The sequence below is a fragment of the Hakea prostrata genome, chromosome 6, assembly GCF_041222555.1.
Source record: "Hakea prostrata isolate BN-2017 chromosome 6, UWA_Hpros_2, whole genome shotgun sequence".
NCBI lineage: Eukaryota > Viridiplantae > Streptophyta > Magnoliopsida > Proteales > Proteaceae > Hakea > Hakea prostrata.
Window position 1 is genome coordinate 22,378,043 of NC_142605.1, and position 21,833 is coordinate 22,399,875.

The 21,833-nt window shown below is 35.0% G+C and overlaps 2 protein-coding genes and 1 pseudogene across 2 annotated transcripts; 1 reads left to right on the top strand and 2 right to left on the bottom strand.

Annotated features, from left to right (window-relative positions):
- The first annotated feature begins 460 nt into the window (after nt 1-460).
- LOC149012649 (putative aspartic proteinase GIP2 pseudogene) lies at nt 461-1,934 on the top strand (annotated as a pseudogene).
- A 1,533-nt stretch (nt 1,935-3,467) lies between these two features.
- Nucleotides 3,468-5,987, bottom strand: LOC149012650 (uncharacterized). Its single transcript, XM_089158900.1, has 2 exons — nt 5,431-5,987; nt 3,468-4,554 (listed from the first exon to the last, which is right to left on the bottom strand). The coding sequence occupies exons 1-2, from the start codon at nt 5,777-5,779 to the stop codon at nt 3,665-3,667; spliced, it is 1,239 nt and encodes a 412-aa protein (XP_089015026.1). The 5' UTR covers nt 5,780-5,987; the 3' UTR covers nt 3,468-3,664.
- Nucleotides 5,988-12,066: 6,079 nt separating this feature from the next.
- Nucleotides 12,067-16,181, bottom strand: LOC149012651 (uncharacterized). Its single transcript, XM_089159909.1, has 6 exons — nt 15,791-16,181; nt 15,232-15,332; nt 14,221-15,048; nt 14,010-14,115; nt 13,582-13,781; nt 12,067-13,093 (listed from the first exon to the last, which is right to left on the bottom strand). The coding sequence occupies exons 3-6, from the start codon at nt 14,946-14,948 to the stop codon at nt 12,826-12,828; spliced, it is 1,302 nt and encodes a 433-aa protein (XP_089016035.1). The 5' UTR covers nt 14,949-15,048; nt 15,232-15,332; nt 15,791-16,181; the 3' UTR covers nt 12,067-12,825.
- Between the last annotated feature and the right edge of the window lie 5,652 nt (nt 16,182-21,833).

Genomic DNA, 21,833 nt, shown 5'->3' on the forward strand with positions numbered 1-21,833 from the left:
TGCACTATTGTGCTAGAAGCATATCCACACCCACACGTAGATGAATCTCCACCTTTTTTGATGTGCAACCTATAAATTCCCCACCCCCTCCCACCCAAAAAAAAAAAAGAAAAAATGGGTAAGCTCTGCATGTAGCATGTGGGTAGGAAATCTAAACATTTCTCTCCCTTTAATTGTAAAGACCAGGTTTCATGATTTTGAATTACACCCCAGTGACCATCACAAAACGAAGGATGAGAGAGTCATGATACCACCAATGGCGGAGGATTAAACTATAACCACTATCAGCCCCATAAAGAGCATTAAATGTTGTATGCACTCCTACATATCAAGAATCAGAAGACAAGAAATTTTCAAACAGCTAGCTCTGCAACTCGTAATGTGCACTGCAATTAAGTTATGTCTCAAGTCAAATACCCAAAACACCTATAAAAACACCCCACCACTTCGCACTCTCCAACCCATCAGCTCAACTTCCTTCCATCATGGCTTCTTCTCTGCAAGTCTTTTTCTTCTGCTTCTTCTTCTCTCTTCTCTTTCTCAGCTCCACCGCACAACCCCGCATGCTTATCCTTCCACTGAACAAAGATAGCCAAACCCTCCAATACATTACAACCATCTACCGTGGAACACCTCAAACCGCAGTGAATCTCGCAGTAGACCTTGGTGGTCCTTTCGTCTTCATGTCCTGCAACTACACTTCTTCTACCTTCCACATACCGCACTGTGGCTCTCCGCAGTGTTCCATTGCCAAAGCTTACTGTAATCGTCTCTGTGATTCTTCCTCTCCTCCAGCATTCTGCGGTTCCAACAACACTTGCCTTCTCATTCCTCTCAACTCCTTCACCCAAATCAACGCCGCAGGGTTTGTCGCAGAGGATGCCGTAGCTGTTCGTTCCTCAAATGGACACGTCATCACGGATCCGCACTTCATATTCTCTTCCGCTTCCAAAGATGTCTTGTCCGGTCTAGCCAGTGGGACCCAAGGCGTTGCTGGACTCGGTCGGAATCGGATCTCACTGCCGAATCAACTCATTTCGCAGTTTAATTTGACCCGGAAATTTGCGATTTGCTTCCCGCAGGTGACTACGGTTTCAGTCACCGAATCACCTGCTGGGGTCATGTTTATCGGCGATGGCCCGTACATGTTCCTTCCAAATGTTGACATGTCATCATCTCTGATCTATACTAAGCTTGTAACCAATAATGTCAGTACAAGTGGCACCACCTTTAAGAAGGAATCTTCAGTGGAGTACTTTCTTCCAATGAAGTCTATTAAAATCAACGGTCAGGGTTTGTCAATAAAGCCATCTTCGTTTTCGATCAGTCGAAAGGGGTCCGGTGGAGTAAAGATCAGTACAGCAGCGCCCTACACTACCATGTCACACTCCATATATAAGGCCTTTACGGAGGCTTTCATTGCAGAAGCAAAGGCAATGAATATATCCAGAGTAGCGGCGGTGGAGCCTTTTAAGGTGTGTTTTAGCTCGAAGAATGTGTTGAGTACGAGAGTGGGACCAGCCGTGCCGACCGTTGATTTGGTATTTGAAAATGTAAACTCGACTGGAGTCGTAGATTGGATGATCTTTGGTGCCAATTCAATGGTCCAAGTGAAGGATGATGTGCTGTGTTTGGGTTTCGTGAAAGCAAATGCCACGGCAACGGCTTCCACAAAAGTAAAGGCTGCGATCGTAATTGGAGGGTTTCAGCTGGAAAATAATCTTCTCGAGTTCGATCTGGCTAAGTCAAGGCTAGGGTTTAGCTCTTCTCTCCTGTTTCGTCAAACTACCTGTGCAAACTACAACTTCACTTCAACGGCTTAGATGAGTTGAAATGAAATCCTGAATTTTGGTATTCTTCTAGAGTTGTTTTGCACTTTTACAGGTTTATTTCAGCTCATGTATCAACTCCATAATTTTCAAGGTAATTTTCATTTGAACCCATATTGTTTGGTCTAAGTCATTTTCAGTTAAAAAAATCAATTAAGAGCATATCATCTATTGCTATAAAAATCCGTTTGGTCACGCGAGTGACAATCTGCAAAAAACATGCTCAACTTGGTTGGTCGAGGAACGTCTCTTATGATCAAGTTAGTGGAAGCTTATAGCTTTAGAAGAAGAAAACAACTTGTAGAGCTCTCAATGCTAGAGAGAGTAACTCAAAAGTGTATAACTGATAATGATGAAGGTATGGGTATTTATAGATCTTAGAAAATATTATCTTAAATGTACAGTAATGGAGTTCAAATGAAATTCTATATATAATTGCTATTAACTTCCTCTAAAAAAATATTACTTGGATTATAGTTGTAGAGTTCGATCTGGATTAAGAGTAATTCAAAATACTAGACTTAATGGGAATCCTTATTCCTATTTTTAAGGAAACTGGATATGATTCAAATTATACATGTTGTTTAGTGCTTCCATTTTATTCGTGGTTGGAGCAAGGTTTGATCAGTTTGGTACTTCTTTGGTTGACCTAGATAGGTCTATTATAAATCTTTTATAACATCATCATTTTTATGATAAAAAAAAAAACTCTTACTTTTTCATTTTTCGTTTCTTCAACTGGTACTATCTTTGGTTAAAAACTTACTCAAATACTAAATTATTGGTATCTCATACCACTGTCCAAGATTTGAATAAATTGAATAAAACAAATTAAAAAAATATTAGGACATTTTTTGCCATGAAAATGACAATATGTCCTCAATTGAAATTTTATTTATTTATTTAAATTTAGACTGAAAATGAAACTTTGGGGATCCTAATCTTGGCCTTCTAGCGGAAAGAAGAAATTTTCTCAAATGGTGGGATTTGAAAAAAAAGTTACCTAAATATTTAAAAAATATTTTTACTCAAATGAATTCTATTTTTAAAAGTAATTATCAAATCTTAAATTTTATGATAATTTAATCTATATTTATAAATATTTTGGAGAATTGGAAATTTTATATTAGGGGATGGAAACTCTCTAATATTCTTTTTTATTTAAAAAATATAACTGTTAATTATTTTTGGTTGAGGGTAATTTAAATGGTTCATAGGGGAAAATTAGTTAAGTGAAAATTTTACCAAAAAAATTGGGATTTAGTAATTATTTTTAAAAATAAAATTCATTTGAGTAAAAAAAATTAAATATATTATTTAATAATTTTTTATCTAACCATTTGCAAAATTTGGAATTTAGCAATTATTTTTAAAAATATAATCCATTTTAATAAAAAAAATTGGATTAGAAGAATTTCTTCAGCCTGATATGTTGGTTGGCCCAAATTAATTTTTTCTTTGTTTTGTTTTTTTGTTGAGATCCTACATGACCCGTTCTTTCTGCTAAAAAATTTTTTTAAAATATTTTATTTATAAATTTAACAATTTAAGAAATGAGAATCCGACCATTTGCAATTCTATATACTAGATTTATGAGAAAACTCAAAAAATACTCTACAATTGCATAAATAGATTAAAGCCTCGTGTTCAGAATAACTATTAAGGTGAGAGAGCAAGGCCTTCACAATTAATAACAACCAGCAAGAAGAGGAATTCTGGTTTGTAACATATACAATAAGCTCTGGTCACCTGCTACAGCAGAGTTCTCAGAACCTTCAAGAATTAGCTGGTTCTAAGGATGAGTTCTCATGATGCTGGACCATAGAGATCCCATTTTAAATCACCACATCTGGCTCAGATAAACTACCTTTAAAATTCACTTTACAGCATTCTGCAAATCTCAAACCAGCTTCCTCACAACCTACCTTTGTAACATATGGGCAACACCTCACATCAAGATACTCAAGCATTTTGCAGGACTCCAGAATTATACCTATCCCCAAAACAGTAATTTTCTGACAATTACTAACCTTCAAAATCCTTAAAGCCGAGTCCCAGCTGCCACTGCACAATGCCTGAAAAGCTGTATCAGACACCTCTTCACAGCACCTAATGTCAAGGGCCTCTAGACTTTCACATTTGGATAACACACAGCTCAGTGAAGAGTCGGAGATATTTGAACACCAAGCCATTTGCAAATTCTTTAGGCTTCTATGACATGTAGATGCAAGGCTCTTGATAGACTCATCAGAGATATTCCTACATCCCCCAATAACTAGTGTCTCAATTTTCTTGCAGTGGTGAGCCAAGGAAAATATAGAATCATCTCCAACTTTGTCACAATCCAGTAACTTCAAAGTCCTCAGTGAAGTACAAGCTTTAGATACAGTCATAACCCCAGTATCTCCAATGCTGCTGCATCTATTGACATCTAAAACCTTGATGCGTCGACAACCATCAACTAGGATTGTGAGTCCTGTGTCGGTTATGTTAGTGCATCCTTCTAGTACTAATGCTTCTAAGATATGACAGTTCTTGGAAAGGACTGTTAATAGTCTATCAGTAATGTATTTGCATCCCACAAGATGCAAGCTTTTCAAGCTTCTACAGTTCTCAGCTATGGCTGTAAGTCCCATGTCTGTCAACTTTCTGCAGTATGACACATCCAAGGATTGTAAACAGGTAAGGCTCTTTCCAATTGCTACCAATCCAGTATCTGTAATACCTGTTCAATGGCCAAGAAGTATAAGTAAGCAGCAGCAAAGATTAGAACTTCAATTAAGGGTGTCAAGCATTTTGACCATGAAGTTGAACACTTGAAACATGTGTGAGAAGAGAGCTCAGTAAAAAGAGAAAAACTAGGACCTTCTGATTGCCAAGAGGAGATAAATGAATTCATACAAACAAGAACAAGAAAATGCTTTCTGTATCCAGACCAATCAGATAGCTTCTCATCCAACTCAAAGGTTAACCAGACCACACAAAGACAGCCTAAAACAGTCATCCAACCTTACTTAATCCCTTGACTGTAAATCTTCAGCATTGAATTAAAGATAATCAGGTGTCATCAAACAACAATCATGGAAGAGGAACAAAATGCAGATACAGCTTCAGTGACAAGAAGAGAATCACAGAAAAGATCAAAAGGGGCTTCCACTCTAAACCAAAATAATTATAGAGTTCTCCAGCAACCTCATGATGGTCAGTAGCCAACTCCATTAGAATTAGATGAACAGAAAACCTAAACACAAAGAAAATAACCATAGATAGAAATTTGCAGATATAAGTCAGATGGATTGATTGGTTCTCCTGATAATACCAATTCACCTATAAGATATTCCTTAATTCTCTATAACTTGCTACAACTCGAATAAGAAAGCTTCTACTTTTCAGGTCTTATTTATTCTTACTGCAAAAACCATTTCAAACTTGAATTGCCTCAATATATTCACTGCCATTGAACAATCATACCAAACATAATATCATCTTTATCCACACTAAAATCTAAATTCCTTACAGACCCACCAAAAGTTTCTAGATATTAAATGGACAAAGAATCAGAGAAGCATTCAACCCAGAAAAGGAAATTCAAAGAAGCTACCTTTACAGTTCTGTAGACTAAGAACCTGCAAGTAGCTAAACCCTGCAGCAACAACGGAGAGATCAGAATCGGTGACACCAGGATAGAACGACCGAGAGGCACAAAGATCTAACTCAACAAGACGAGTGAACCTTGCAGCCATTTTCTGAAGCATCAAGGGACCTGCACGAGAACAGATCTTCTTCCTTTCCATACTCTGCAGAAGAAGCCATCGTTTGCAGACCAGCCCAAAATCTTCTTTATCCCTGTTATTCTCTAACATCAACAATATCACTCGTAGCTCATCGTCTGTGAGCATTTGGTTAATCCAATCTCTACTCAACCCATCAGAATTCTCGCGTTTTGCCATCAGAAATTGAAAACCCAACTTTGATCAGTTGGTTTGGTCTCCAAGGGAAAGATTAGATGCACAAAACTGAGAAGGATTTGGATTCCGTAAAGCACAAATCAGAGAGACAAAGAGAGGTTGGTTTCATGCTCCCGAGCTGTGACGCCAACTCCAAATGCCATACATATAAGACGCAGTTGAGTGGGTGGCCTTATTGGACTCTTTGATAACTTACGTATGTACCACTAAGTCTCTACATACTAACTAACCTATATTTAAAATTTAAGTTACAAAAATTAATGGGTTCCACGTTTGGTTTAATTTATATTTTATATATGAGAAAGAGACTCTGAAGGTATCAAAAATAGATTCAAGTAGATTGGGAGTGCACGGTTGACTTTGATAGCCCGAACTTATGTTGGTTTGTCTTATATCTCAAATATGGTTCGAGACTAAAATTTTGACTCTAAGATTAATCATCGTTGATAAAGTAAGAGTGTTTCTATATTCAAAAAGATCAAAAACAGTTTTTATTGTTTTCGGAAGTAGAAACACTTAATTTGTTAAGCTTTTGATAAAATTTATTTTTAGAAACAAAAACATTGTCAGTGGATTATAGCAGAGTTCTTGTGTTTGGATATCAAGATCTATGGATCCCTCTCTTTAAAATCTTTAACTTAAATCTTTAACTTAAAGTAGCAACTTTTGCTTCGAGAAGTTGACGCAACATCAAATGGTTGTTGAGTCAAATTTGTTTTTTGAAGTAGAAAATTTGATAACTTCAATTTATGTTTAAAATACTACCTGCAACAAAACAGCTTGTTCAAATGATTTTTGGTCAAGACTATATCTTGGTGGGCTGTCAATTAGGTCCTAAGTGCTGGATGTTTTATCAATCCAACCCTACTTAATCATGATTTCGACCTTGATATTGATCCTAATTTTAACACTGATCCCGACCCATATTATTTCGTGATGGATGAGGACTTGTTTCTTAATATTGGAACAAAGTGAAGGCCAAACAGACCAACCTGGCTCAACCCATCCCTAATTTGTACCATGCTATCAACCTTGCTCTCTCCTAAGGAAGTAAATCGTGGTGCGCGCAAGCTGGCCCGAATGAACCTCAGTTCTAAAAACGAAAATAATAATAATAATATTGGCACGTACTAGGATTGGTAAGGTTAAGGTGCAAAACTGATATGGTTACTTGTTACTAATCTTACCCTTCATTCAATGGGCTATTTTCCTATATTTTTTTTTATGGGAATGATAATCCTAAGGTAAAACTTAAACCTCGTTGGTTACAAGTTACTATCTATCTTTCTCCAACCAATGACCTCATAGCTTTAACATCAAGTACCTAACAAGTGGTTAGTATTAATGAATTGAGGTATTTTAGGGTTGTTGGGATGGGACTTAATTTTTATTTTAAATTAAGTTATCAATTAAATTGTGAATATTAATGTTGACCTCAATCAATAGGGTTATTCTATTAATTTTATAACGTTAATCTAATCTCATGTTGTTTAAGAATAATGATGACCCCTCAACCTTAATAAAGAATCTTGAACCACAATGATAAGGACTTAGTTCCTTCCTTCTATCCAAAACTTGGTGCTATCGAATAATAAATTAGGTTGTTGGTAGAAGCCTTTGAACTCATAACCGCAAAATTTTCTTATATATAAAGCGTCTTTGTTATAAAAAAAAAAAAAAATCAAGATAAGGAATTCATAATCATTTAATACCAGAGGGATCATAGGACTTTCCAGAAAGTATCATTGAAAATGACACGATCTACGTCTTTCTCCCAAAAGAGTTACTTCATTTGAAAATGACCCAAGAAGGTTATTCTATAAAGGAATTTGCCCTGATGTAATTATTAAGTTTTGACGGTGCAGTTCCTGTAAGAATCAAATTCTAGAAAGTGACAAGCTTCTCATGAACATAATAGCAATAAAAGATCAACTGGCATGGTGCTTATTGGATTATGATCAGTTTGTTTAATTTTTTCTATGTAACTGGCAGCCTCTTGGATTTGCCCATCCAAGGGCTTTGCTTGATTGCCTCGTTGATTGTGTTCGGTATGGTTACAAGTGGGACTTCATCTATTAAAGGTTTTGAGGTATTTCTATTCCCAAATTTCTCATCAAGTTCCCATGATTTCTGGGGATCTCTAATCAAAGAGGTAGGCCAAATCGTATATTTTTCAGAATTTGAAGGCTCTCTAATCAAATAGGGAGGCCAAATCATATATTTTCAGAATTTTAATAAAATCTGTGTGATCTTCTGAAAAAAAAAAGTTAAAATTAAAATTAAATCTTTAATATGAGCATAATATCCACGCCTAAAATTTATATTTTCAAAGCTTTATCACTATCAATCATCTTCGCACGAAGAATGTAGATGGTATCGTGGGTCGGATATCCTGGCCACTACCCATTTTTTTGTTTTAAAAGTGTGATCTTTTTATATGCTTCTTGACTTCTTCTCAATTTCTGGTTTTTCACAAAAGAAAGAAAAAGGAAGAAAGATTTTCAATTTTTTTTTCTTCTTTTGAAACAGGCCATTTTTAATATATTAAGGGAGTATTACGTACACCCCTGGTCGTAAGGAGATTAGATTTTCAATTTTCATTATTAAAAGCTACACATTTTTGTATAGACATATAAAATGATAGCATTTGTCCTCAAACTTAGCCTCAATTAAAACAAACTTTACCCTTTTGACTTATGAGCTGGGCGATCAAGAATATCTGACCTAAATCCGATCAATTTACACCCCTATTTCTAATAAGAGTCTAACATTTATATCATTTTATTACTATTATTATAAAAGTATGAACTCAAGGGACACGGCTACATTTCGTTTTCCTCCAATACCCATTTGTATTCAATCAATTAGACATTTATATTAATAATAAATAACGTCTATAATGATCAATTAAAATTCTTGAAATTATTTAAATCAATTTAAATTCTCAATTTCTCTCTTTCTCATTTTCAAAGAAACCATTAACAACCAAAGGAATATGAAGAGTGTCTTCCAAAAAGCAAGAAATATTAATTGACGAAGAAGAAACTAAAATCAAACATTTAAAAGATAAACTTATTTCAAATTCAGATAAACTTATTTCAAATTCCAACCTTCGTTATAAAAGTATGAACTCAAGGGACATGGCTACATTTCATTTCCCTCCAATACTCTTTTGTATTCAATCAATTAGGTGAAGAGGCAAAAAAATCCCCAACACCCCCCCCCCCCCCCCCCCCCCCCCCCCCCCCCCCCCCCCCCCCCCCACAAACTTCATTGAGAACAACTTATCTCAATTTTCTTGTAGGGAAAATATGACCAAAAACTAAAGAAACAAACAACACAAAGTCAAATATTAGGGTTCTAACCAAACCATAATTACAAAATCTGATCATACTGGTAACTTGAGAAGTTGGAACCCCCCTTTGGTTATCCTTCCTCTTATTCACTCAATTCTTGAGTCCTTGTATGAAAAGGGAGTATGCAAAATTCAAAGAATATGAAAACCAACACAAAAATTAAGAAAACCAATATATATATTTTGGATCAGAATTGTGTTAACTAAATTTATTGAATGCAATCTATAATTTAGAAAAGATCTTCGCTATACAGTCAAACATCATGTTCGTAGTCATAGAACAAAAACGTAGTTAGAGAAGTTGCTTCGTATGAAAGATGTCAGTGTTAGTTATGACAACAATTCACAAGAAATCACAGAGAAGGGTATAAAATGCACAATTTGAACCACCCAACAAATTTTTTTATCATGTTGTTCGAAAATCTAACATAAAAAGAAACACAATACTATTGAAAGAAAACTAGTTGATAGAGACTGTCTTAGTAGATGAACAAAAGACCTACCTTGTGATTGTGGATTAGAATAGAGGAAAGGGAATTGGAACTGCCAAACAATTAAAATATATATCGGAGTACCTCTTGATCCTTCAAAGCCTTTATATACAAGTTCTTTGGTAGCAGCAGCTACTCCTTGCCACTGCTTTTTATTATTTTTTGCTCAATATAGTGCTAACAATAAAGCAAAATCACAAATTTTTGAAGAAAAAAAATTCGATAATGTACCCATTATAACCTAGAAATAGTGCAACTGGATGATAATAAAAGACTGAACCAACCTCTATAATAGTCTTTGTTTATAGTTTGTTAATTCATCCAAGGCCTCATTGAAGGCAACAAAATTGAAAAAAAAGTTTTTCAGATTCTTAATCTCAACAATCTATTCCAATCTCAAGGTATTATAAAAAGGAGATGTGGGATCCAAAATTTAAAACTGATTATAAAATTCACATTCCAAAATAGCAATTATGCAAATTTGTGAAATATAGAGATCTCTGTGGAAATAATGACTCAAACATGACTCAAACAGGGGACTCGCTGGTAATGTTGAAACGAAGATTGAGGAGAGATCAAGTAAACTACAAATGCAAACTATGTAATGAAACAAGAACAAACAAATTCTAACAAGTTTTAGTAGTAACTATAAAAACATGATGCAATCATAGAATCGATTAGGCAATAACATAAACAACAAGGTAATAAGCATAAGAAAAAATAACTTATATTATGTTACACAAGGACATGTCACCACACACCACAATGTGGTTGGGTCTACCAAACAATGTATCATAGCACAAGATGGAATTTAAAAGGGTTTTTAGCTTGAAGATTTGTTTTAGGACTATCTGGTGGAGCCTGAGAAATGAGCTTGCAATTTCTATGTTATTATTTACTATCTTGAGTTTTTTATTTCTATAAGGTGGGGTGAAATTTCTATAATATAGAATAACTATTCATTTTTTAATGGGAATTGATCAATAGCAATTTTGCTTTCTATAGAATTTTGGCTCTTGTTGCAAGATGCTCAATTATTTATTTTTGTTCTTTTTTTTGCATATCATAAATTAATAGCCCAAACCGTTAATCAACCCAAGTATGGACGGTCAGTCCAAACCGTTAGTTAGCCCAAACCCAAACTACACCAAACCGATACCGATGGGCCGTGTTTGGGCTGGGTGTTTTTGAGCCCAAAATTGTTAAGCCCAACCCAAAACCTCACCAAACCGCACTATTGACATCCTAAATTTGAAACATGAGGCAACATAGACATAGTGGTTGTCCAACGAGGTACTACGCATAATACGATCGTGCGTTAGACGATTCACGCGCACTTACCATCCATTTGTTTGTTTTAGATTTTAGAAATATTATTTCTACCTTATCGTTTATCGACTCACCTCATATCTCATATCACGGTTCAAGCCTTTAAAATGGTGGTCTCTACTACTCCTTTTCCAATGGATGTAGCGAAGAAATAGAATTGGAGTGCTATGTACACATAAATTACATATAAGTATACATAAATTATATGTACATATATGAAGATACATATTACATCTATATTCTATAGTAAGCCTATATACTTTTATACTATATTTAATAGTATATTTTTATATCTTTATAAAAAAATATAAAGCACAACTGTAGTAATACAATATTTTATACAATATAAAATAACAATAATAGATAGTATGGAGTGGATTATTATCATTATGCACAGAATCCACTCCAGTATGAACTCTAGTACCCATAAAAGTATAAGACTACATCCTCAAAAAACTCAACCCCAACAAGCAACTACTTGAAAGGTGAAACTTTTTAAATGAGAGAGATTACAATAGATTACTAGCCTTCTTCTTCATCGTTTTCACCAAAATATGCATCCAAGCTTGTTTTCTATATAATCTCGCTTCTTGGCTTCTCTTTCTTGTTTTTCTTAGCATCTACAAACCAAAAACCTAAAAAACCCATTTATGTTTCATCAAATTCGGGTTTTTAAAGAGGATGAACGTTGATATACAAAAACCGCTGAATTTAATTTTTTGAATGAGTCCCAAAAAGAATCTAATCACACAATTGTTGGATATCCACTTTAAAATGGTGAGTGAGATCTGGGCAGTTAGATGTCTTAAGTTATAGGAGACCTCACAAGATTATTTCAAATAGAATCTTTTTTATTCTATTTTAAACATGCAATACACTGAGTCACTTTAATCACTATAATTCGCAATATATCATATATGCATACTCCCAACCAACCAAACACTTCGAGATGGAATCTTTTCCGTCACGGACACTTGAAAACCAAGCGCATCAATCTTAGCTCTTAAAACTAAATCTTCATCCATATCCTTCTAATAACAATTAGATTTGCACCATTATATCCTTTTGGAAAGAATTCTTTTTTTCATCATTATATTATTTGTTACGGCAGCATACACTTGCATTATTATTTTTTTCACATCATGTACATTATACTTTTAAGTGTTAAAAGTATCAATTTTTTATTTGATGCACAAATCAATTTGCTATGTGAAATTAGTGAACCTTTTTATTTAAATGTAGCCTTGGGATTTTAGTAAGGCAAGGAGAAGGTAACCCCTAGAAAAACATTTTGGTCTGAACAAGAAAATCTCCAAAGACAAACTGACATGAAAAAACGTGCGTGAAATTCCACCACACTAGATTCCAGAACCCTTCCGTATCACAATCTGAACAGCAGAAAGTGGTATTTCATGGGTTCCAAATTTGATGGATATGCCCACAACATCTTCATCTATCCACAGCCACAAAATTTGCATACCAATCCATTTTTGTATAAGTTAATCAGGATCAATAAAAATTCAGAGAAGATTATCTCAATTCTGGCGGAAAATCCAACAGAAGATCAAACTAACAAAACCACTAACATACATAAAAGAAAAGAAGAAAAGTAATTCATTGTTTCTCAATTTTCAATGAAATATGGAACATACCCCTGAATATATTAATGCCTTCCACTATAGTTTTGTACAGCAAATAAAATGAAAAGAAAAAATGGGAAGAGATCATTCTTCCTTGCATCTAATAACCTCTACAACAAATTTAATAGAACAATTACAATTCAGATAGAATTTGAGTATATAATCTATAGAATTTTTATAATCTAAGAAAATGAACATGCTACTTTTTCTCAGTTAAGAATGTTTACAGCAAGTGAGTACACAATCCTCCAAAAAATTGGTGAGTTGAGATGTATAAAGGTCTGGGTCATTTCTGAAATGATCAACATGAGGAGTGGAGATAAAATTGCAAGCTCTGACCTCACGGCCAGCCCTTCGTTGCTCCTCTATGAAGGATTCCACAGATTCAGCAGGAATAACCCTGTCTGCAGAGCTGTAGATATATAACTGTGGACATGTTGGCTGATCCGATGATAACACACCCAGAACATCAGAAAGCCTCCTGTGGTCATTCAATACAGAGAGTTAATTAGATGAGACATCAAGGATGGAATGGAGTACTTGGTTACAACAAGATAGCTGCATATCATTCATTATGATTATCCAAACTGAAAGCTGCACATATGCTTATCAATTCCTAACTGACCAGAGGATATGTACAGTCCACAACTTCCATAACACCCTCCTCTTTCCCAAAAGGAACACATTTTTCATAAAAAGAGCCAGTTTGCATTCAGTAGCAAGGGAAATGAATGGGACTGTAACTAACTTTTTGAAGATTATGTAACTTGCTTGAAATCTACTGACTACTTTCTTATTTATCTATTCAAATCCAAGGAATCTGAGTAAGAGGTGAAGTAAAATTTAGTTATTCTCTAGTTTTGATTTCTATCTTCTTTCCTTTGTTTCACTGCCAAACATACAGAACCTAAAAGGAGATTTAATAAGGGGAAAGAAAGTGGAAAACATAATCAGCAATGGTGAAATAACCTGTTAACTTTAGGAAGATTCAGAACCACTTCAAAGAACTTCTCCAGAACAACCAGCAAAGCTGTTTCGGTTACAGCTGGTTTGAGTTCCTCACTTTTGCCACTACCTCTGACATTAACACCAGAATCAGCACTAGCCAATCCTTTTGTTGCAATGCTCTGCTTTTTCAAAAATGCAGCAGAAAACCCTGAAGCCCAAACCTGGAAGAATAGAAAAGGAAAATAATATGTGCATTAGCATGTTTATACAAGCGTTCAAAATAGTCTCAGAAAGGACTCAAACTTGCTCCGATGTCTCTTAAAAAAGGATTAAAAAAGGCACAACACAATCCCAACAGGGTATAGATAATTGGTTTACTTAATGTACATTCATGATCATTACAAAGCCCAAAATGAATTGACAGAAATCATATAAGTAAAATCCTTTACCTGTGGATTTGGAGCTGCAACAGGAGCCGAGTCAACAATGCAACCCCTAATTCTACCAATTGAAGTAGGATCCTGCTTCTTAAACTTCTCAATAATAGTACCATAACTGTTACACAATGCACAATTACTCATAGGTTTAGAAGGCGACAATTGAGAGAGAAAGAGAGGGGGGGGGGGGGGGATCGAGAGAGAGAGCGAGAGAGAGACTCACGTTAACCAGCCAGTATTGCTAAAAGTATGAAAGATGAGATTTTTCCCCTCTTCTTCTTCTAACCAACCAGACAAATGGTTCACAAGCAACCCTATGTCCTCTTCAGCTTTCCCACCAATCTGGTAACTGAGGATCTCAGACATTGGGAAGGTAAAGGTAATGACATGGAAACCCCTTGATGTATACCAATCTGCGTATCTCTTCAGATGCTTCTGCTTGGCCCCTAACCATCCAAGTAAAACAACCACTGTCCTAGACTTCGTAGACGAACATTCAGGGTTATCAGAAGCCTCATAAGCATTTGGGTCAGGTAAATGCCATCTGTACAGAACCTCCGAGGATGATGCAGAGGGGCGAATTACGCAATCAGATGCCTTTGGGGCTTTAGCTAAATCCGCAGACTGGTATGAAGATACCAGAGCAGGAGGAGAAGCAACAGAAGTAGAAAGAGAATGGAACCATGCAGTGGGAGCGTTTGAAATACCAGAATTAGGAACTGGGTATCTAATATCAGGTACAGGAATCCGAACCCTTGTATCAAAGGAGAAGTTTTTGAGATTAGAAACAGAAACCCGAGATACCCATGATCTCGATTCCTCAACTAAACTCGATGATTCTGGCTTTGTTGTGGGCAATATATCTGTCAGGTTATTAGCAGAGAAAGCAGAAATGGCAACGGCGGCAGCAGCAGTTAGAGGTCTCTGAAGGATTCCTGACATGGAACCCATTGTGAAGAATATTGGATTGTCTCATACCAATATCAACAAGTCTTCATATAGGAGACAACAGGAAACCCAACAACAGAGAAACTTCTTCGAAATAGGTCACCTGAAAGAATCAAATTAAGTTAGAAAAAAAACAGCTTTTTCACATGGGCTATAAACGCGGCCAAGAAAAAAGGGTCAAAGGTGCCCTAAAGGTTGAACGGTTCCTGCAAAATTGGATTTTGAGTTGAAATTTGAAAGGGAAAGCAAAACACGGCATTCAAAGAATATTTTAATCATATCATACCTGTTGATTTTGACTTGTGACTTTTTGAAGAACTGTGGGGAATTTGGGCTGCCAAGAAACCTTGACAGCCCTGCCTTTTATTTCAAGCTATCCTCCAATCCCTGCGAAACCCAAAAGAAAACCTATCAAACTTTTAACCTTTTTAAATAAATTAGAATCCGAAATTGCTACAAATTCTGATTATTTTTTAGGGTAAAATAGTCATCTGATTCACAAAACTACAAGCAGAAAATAACAAGAGATTTGATACGATTCAGCTTTCTAAAAGAGGTGAAGGAGAGTAATTTTCTGAATCTCTGTTACAGGTACGGAACGACAACCAAACGAAAAATCCAATTAGGATTGTAACCCATAGAAACTATTTTGTTCCCTTTCGATTCAAGATGTAAAAGATGAAAGGAGGAGATTTGGAGGATCGAAAGAGGAGCCTCATTCATCTCTAATCCAAAGAAACAACAAAATAGAACTCGTTGAACACTCGAAACTGAAAGGTTTTTTTCAAAATCCTTATGAAATCAAGAATCTTAAAGAACAGAGTAATGATACATTTGAAACTCACCTTCAGAGAGTAAAGCAGCAATCTATCGTCTATGACGCCTGGATTTGAAGGAGAAGGGGATTTTAAGAAGAGAATTGGTGGGGAAGCGATTCTTTCGCAATTCTCGCTTTGGGTCTCGATGTTTAATGCGTGACTCTTTCTTTCCTACTGTATAGGAGGCGTGAATCTTTGCTTGATTTGCATTTGCTTTGCGATTAACGAAAAGTCTCGTTCTTCCACCACCGAGAACAGTGGAGAACACACGTAGAATCCTTGTTTTTATTTCCTCTGCACAAATCTCGCCTTGGAAAGTGGAATCGGCTAAGGGCGCAAAGCTGTTGGCACAAGTCTTCGTTTCTGTTCACATTTTCTCGAGGTTTGGGTTTTGGATTTTTCGGTTTGTTTCGGAATATTCAGGATTTGGTCATAGAATATTCCATAACAAAGGGGAGCGATGTCTTTTGAAGTGCGAATTTAGGCAATAGATCTCGTGGACTCCATGGTTTCGTAAATTTGAAGCTCATGCTCATCGAATCATTTGCTTCACATTGATGGTTCCCCTTGATCTGTGAATCGAATCAGATCTCTTTTGTTAATGGTTGATAAAGGTGATTTGATCACAAGAGCCATAATGCTAAGGGGTTGGGGGGGCCCCCCTTGGGGGGGTGGGGTGGCCGCCCCCCCCGTTTTTTTTTTTTTTTTTTTTTTTATAATAATAATCATTTCTATCTTGTGGTGGCATATGTAATATTCTTATCCCCTATAAATAAAAGTATCTTTATATCCAAAAAAAAAAAATCAAATTTAACTCTTTTATAGAACAACCTTGATTGTTTGGGTTTGAATATATTCGAATGAATTGTGGCTGCTTTCAATGCTCAAGTTAGAATTAGATTAGATAAAAACACCCACGATCAAAGTGTAGAAGTCCGAGCTATATAGTCAGGTAGAGTGGAAGAGTAGTTGACAATTACCGCTTAATGGGGGTAAGTAAGGAGTATTTATAGTTTGACCTGAGATAAACTCGTACATTATATTTTCTATGTTGAACTTGATTTCTTTCAACATGACACATCCGATAGTCTGAAATTTGTCGCTTGACAGTCATGTGCATTTACACAAGTGAGGTCCTTGACCCTTGTTATGGTTAAGTTGTGCCCTTGTGCTTGGTTTGAGTTGACAATTCTAGGGTCCCTAACCATGTCCAATACATCATACTATTGTACCACTATATAAAAAGAAAACCTTCAACACTTGTGGCACGTAAATTAGTTGACCAAAATACCCCTCCTTAATAGACATGTACTTTCACAAAGAACCTACAAGCTACCCACGACATCCTTTAAAAACTGGACAAAAGTGACAACCTACACACCCCCACTAAGGGTGTCAATCTGTACAGTTTCGGTAATTTGGTATGGTTTCGGTACGGTACCAACTTTGAATACCAAAAACCAGAACCGTACCGTACCGAATTTAAAAGGTACGCTACGGCTTCGGTATTTACAAAAATGGTTCAGTACGGTTTCGGTATTAAATCGATACGGGAAAACGGTTTAAACATGGGTATCTAGTGCAATACAATTTTGGTACGAATGAACTTTTGCCACTTTTGTTATTATTTCATTAAGATCCCAATGAAATTGTGATCAACCAATAATATAATTTAAAATTAACATAGATAAAGCAAGTAAATCTAATTAATAGAGACAAAACAAGTAAATCTAAGAAGATGAGTGAATGATGAAATGAAAAATTGAAATAGGGAATTAGGGACTGGGTAAAGGTAAAGTGCTTTAATTGTAAAATTATAATTTATATCCTTTAATTTGGTACGGTACCAATTCAGTACGGTTTCGGTACGTACCGACGGTATGAATACCTAAAACCGGAACCATACCGTACCAAATTTTGAACGGTACGGTACGATGCGGTTTTAGACGGCACGGTTCGGTACGCAATTGACACCCTTAACACCGACACACCTAAATTCAGTTATGGCATATCATTTAGTAGCCCAAAATGCCCCTTACAAACCAACATACCTTTTCCCCAAACATCCTTACCATGCCTTTAAAACCGAACAAACCAACCCTTACCAATATCTTAGTTACCCTTAAATGTCAAATTAGACATAGTATTTTTCATTTCAAAACTCCATAAGGGAAGGGCATAAGATGACTCCAAATCTGCTGATGGGGGACCAAGGATGACCAAACTCAGATAACATCATTTATACGTACAATACGTTGAACATGTTGTGTTATTTACTATCAAATGATTGCTCAGTTGATAATGACTAACACATCAAAATGAAAATATCACGGATTCAACGCTCCCAATGATATATTTAATAATCATCACTCTCTAATATAAAACTACTAATTCCAAAAACATGTTGTGCTATTTTTACCTAAAACGTGAACATTTATTGTTAGTCTTATTTTTTTCAATTTAATGATTTTTTTTGGCAGACTTAAGTTAATAATCTTTATTTCCATGTTGTTTGTCGTATTATTCCTTTCATCATTCCATGTATCTAGTTAAGTTTTTGCATAATTATCTTCTTCTGTTTTTTGGTAGAAGCATAATTAACTAATCAATAGAGCTTTTTTTCAATATTATATATTTAAATAACTAAGAGCATGTAACATGGTATTTGACTCTTTCTAAAAGAAATCTTTCAATAAATATCCAATGAGTTATAGAAATCTATTAAGATTAATATTCTAATAAAAAAATATTTACTAAATTTATGTTAATCTTTAATTAGAATATTATATAATTAAATACTATCATTCATATTAAGAACCTTTTCAAAAAATAATCCAAATCCACGTATTTTTCTAATCTATTTAATATTTTATAAGTTTATTTTATTTTAACCTAATAAATGCTCCGTCAGTTTCATCAGATGTAAGAAGGTGCCAAACATGTCAACTTCCTTGAAGCATAGGTTCTTTCTTTTACTTGGGAATTTTTCAATTGACCTCGAAAGCCTAATATATATACATTGGATAATTACTATTGGTCCCTGTACTTTAATTTTATTACTATTGTATCTTTTTATTTTTCAAAATTACTAATCCAATCTTTAACTTTGTCTACAATTACTATTGCCCCCTACCATTAAGTTCCGTTAGTTTACTGATGATGTGGCAACTTTATATTTTCTCAAAAACCCCAAAATACCCTTATACTTATTTCTTTACTTATTTACCCTTTTATCAAGTTACCTTAATTAACTGTGGAGAAAAAAGTAACTATAATCCGTTTTATTCTCAAAAAAAAAAAAAACCCATCAAATAAAAAAAGAATGATTGAATAAAACTCAAATAGAAACCGAAGAGGAAGGAAAATCAAATTCAACTCAAATTGGAAACTGAATATCACCTAAATGAAGTTTATCGGATTTGGATTTTGCCCATTTCATTAATTCAAAATAAATGAAGTTTAGGGTAAAATTAACATTTAATTTGGTTTTTATAAATGAGGTATCATCATCTTTTAATTTTTTAATTTTAATGAAGGGCAAATTAGACATTATACATTCAAACTTAACGGCAACTTAACACCGTTATAAGGAAGGGGGACAACAGCAATTCCGTAAAGAACCGGGTTTTATTAGTAAAATTATATATATATATATTATATATATATATATATATATATATATATATATATATATATATATATATAATTTTATTTTAAGAATATTAAAGCATTCAAATTTCATAAGAACTAAATTAACTCACCTATTTTTTCACATAGGGAAAAAATTTAAAATTAAGTATTTATTTTTTTTTTTTGTAACAAATAAACGGGATTTAGCAACCCTGAAAAAGAAAACTACTCAAGCATGCAAATCTTATCCGCCAGTAGGATCTCCTCCAATTCTTGGGGTGGATTCAAAAAGAATTGTGAAGGTTCCTCTAAAGAATTCGGTCTCTTCGTGATCCAGTTAGCAACGTAGTTGGACTCCCGGTACGCATGTTGGAATCTAATTCCTTCATAGCTTCCCACTTCTTCCTTTATTGCATGCACCACTCTTGCTACTTTCCCTTGTATTCTTGCATTAGGCTTTAACATATTAACAGCTTTGAGAGAGTCTGATTCCACATATAAAGGCATGAAATTCTTCTCGAATGCAATGTTGATTCTTTCATAGATCGCCTACAATTCAACTTCTAAAATATTCGTCTTCATTTTTCTCTTCACCTATCAAATAGTTAAATTACATTGGGAGAGACCAAAGCCATAGGAAATAGGAATAAGAAGTGTGTTTAACAAGGAAACTTAGAAAAAGATAAGGAAAGATGTTGAGAACACATTCTGTACCCAATACAATAAAATAAAATAAAAACTGAGAAGACACCAAGCGTCCTCACCTACGTATTCTACTGATCTCATACAAAGAGACTAGTTTCACACTTGATCCCATGACCACGTGATACAATGAAACAACATTTAAGTAATGGGTAGCTGTAGGAAGGCAGCCATTCGATTATTGATAGATTTTACTATATGCTACATCTTTTATAATGGAACAACAAATATTTCACGAAATTTCTGGTTTGAAAACTAAAGGAATCTACAATACAATATATCTTCTTCTTTTTTTGGTACAAAGTCGCTTTTATTTATAGGGAAATTGGGGATTGGGATATTACATATGTCGTCGAAAAGGGTTAAACCCACGACATCTCCATTGAGAAGTTAGGTTTTTAACCATTCTACTAACCCTCCATTGGTTGCAATATAGTATATCAACCCAAACAAAAAGTTAAGACACAGCACAACCGCTTCCTCCTACTATTTGAAGCATGGAGTCCAAAATCCACCTTTCTCCATTTTCTATTGGAATTCACTAGGATCTTCATCTTGATCCTTTGGGACACTTTTTTACTAATTAATGTAGTTAGATGCTATAAAAAAAAATTTATGCTAAAAGGTCATTTGTATTAAAGGCGGAAAAAAAAAGGAAGTACAACCATACAATAATACGCAAGTTGAGAGGAACCTCAAACACTCAATCCCGCAACAATAATTGCCCCAAATACACCCAATCTCACAGAAACCTCAAGATTTAAACATGTGCTCACTCATAATTTAAAACAATATCGAGGACACTTGGAGGCATCTCAATCTAATTCACTCTTAATCATGGCCGACCAAGGTGAATTAGTATCAGAAACTTCTAGTCTTGCTATTGAACCAGCCAAAAAATCAACTGCAATGTTCGTCTCTCTATAGCAATGAAAGATTCTCCATTGAGTTGAGTTCAAGAATACCTCAAGACCTCTCCATCTTTAAAGAACACACCATGGAATGCGTTGTTTTTTTTTTTTACCAAGAATACAACTATAGGTGTAGTTGCATTCCACCCAAAGACAAAGAAATTTTAGAGCGCAAGCCCACTCTAAGCCATGTAAAAGAGCTTCAAATTATGCTTCAAAATTTGACTTTACACCCAAAAAAACGTTAAAAGACCACAGTACTCTTGTCGTATGACCTCTAAAAACTTCTCCTACCCCTGCCTTTCCTGGATTACCCAAAGAAGCTGCCATCAATATTTAGCTTTACCCAACCATGCAATGGAGGGTTCCAAAATGTCTCTTGGGGAGTAGAAATGCAAATCATTTTCTTTTGGCAATCATGTGCTATAAGTTATACTGCTTTATTTTAAAAAGTGATTGGGGTGGGATTTAGTTTTATGCAGTAAACCATGATGGGAGGGGGAAGAAAGTTGCTTCCAACTCCCTTCTAGAACTGGTAACCAAAAAGAAGAAAAACTCCATTCAAAAACCTAAGAAGTTATGCGGTTGAGACTCTAAATCTCATATTCTTGTGTTTTCCTTTGCAAGTAGGTCTTAAATGGGATGTTGTTAGCTATTGTAGTGTTGTACCCTCTTGAGATGTATTTGGTTCACATTATTTTAAAAGGCCCTGTCAACTAACTATAAGGAAACAAAAGAAAGAGATGGTTTCTATGACACTTTCACCTAGCTTGCAAGAGGGGCTTTTCATAGTTATGAACTAAATTGTGCTCGCTTGTCATCCCCCC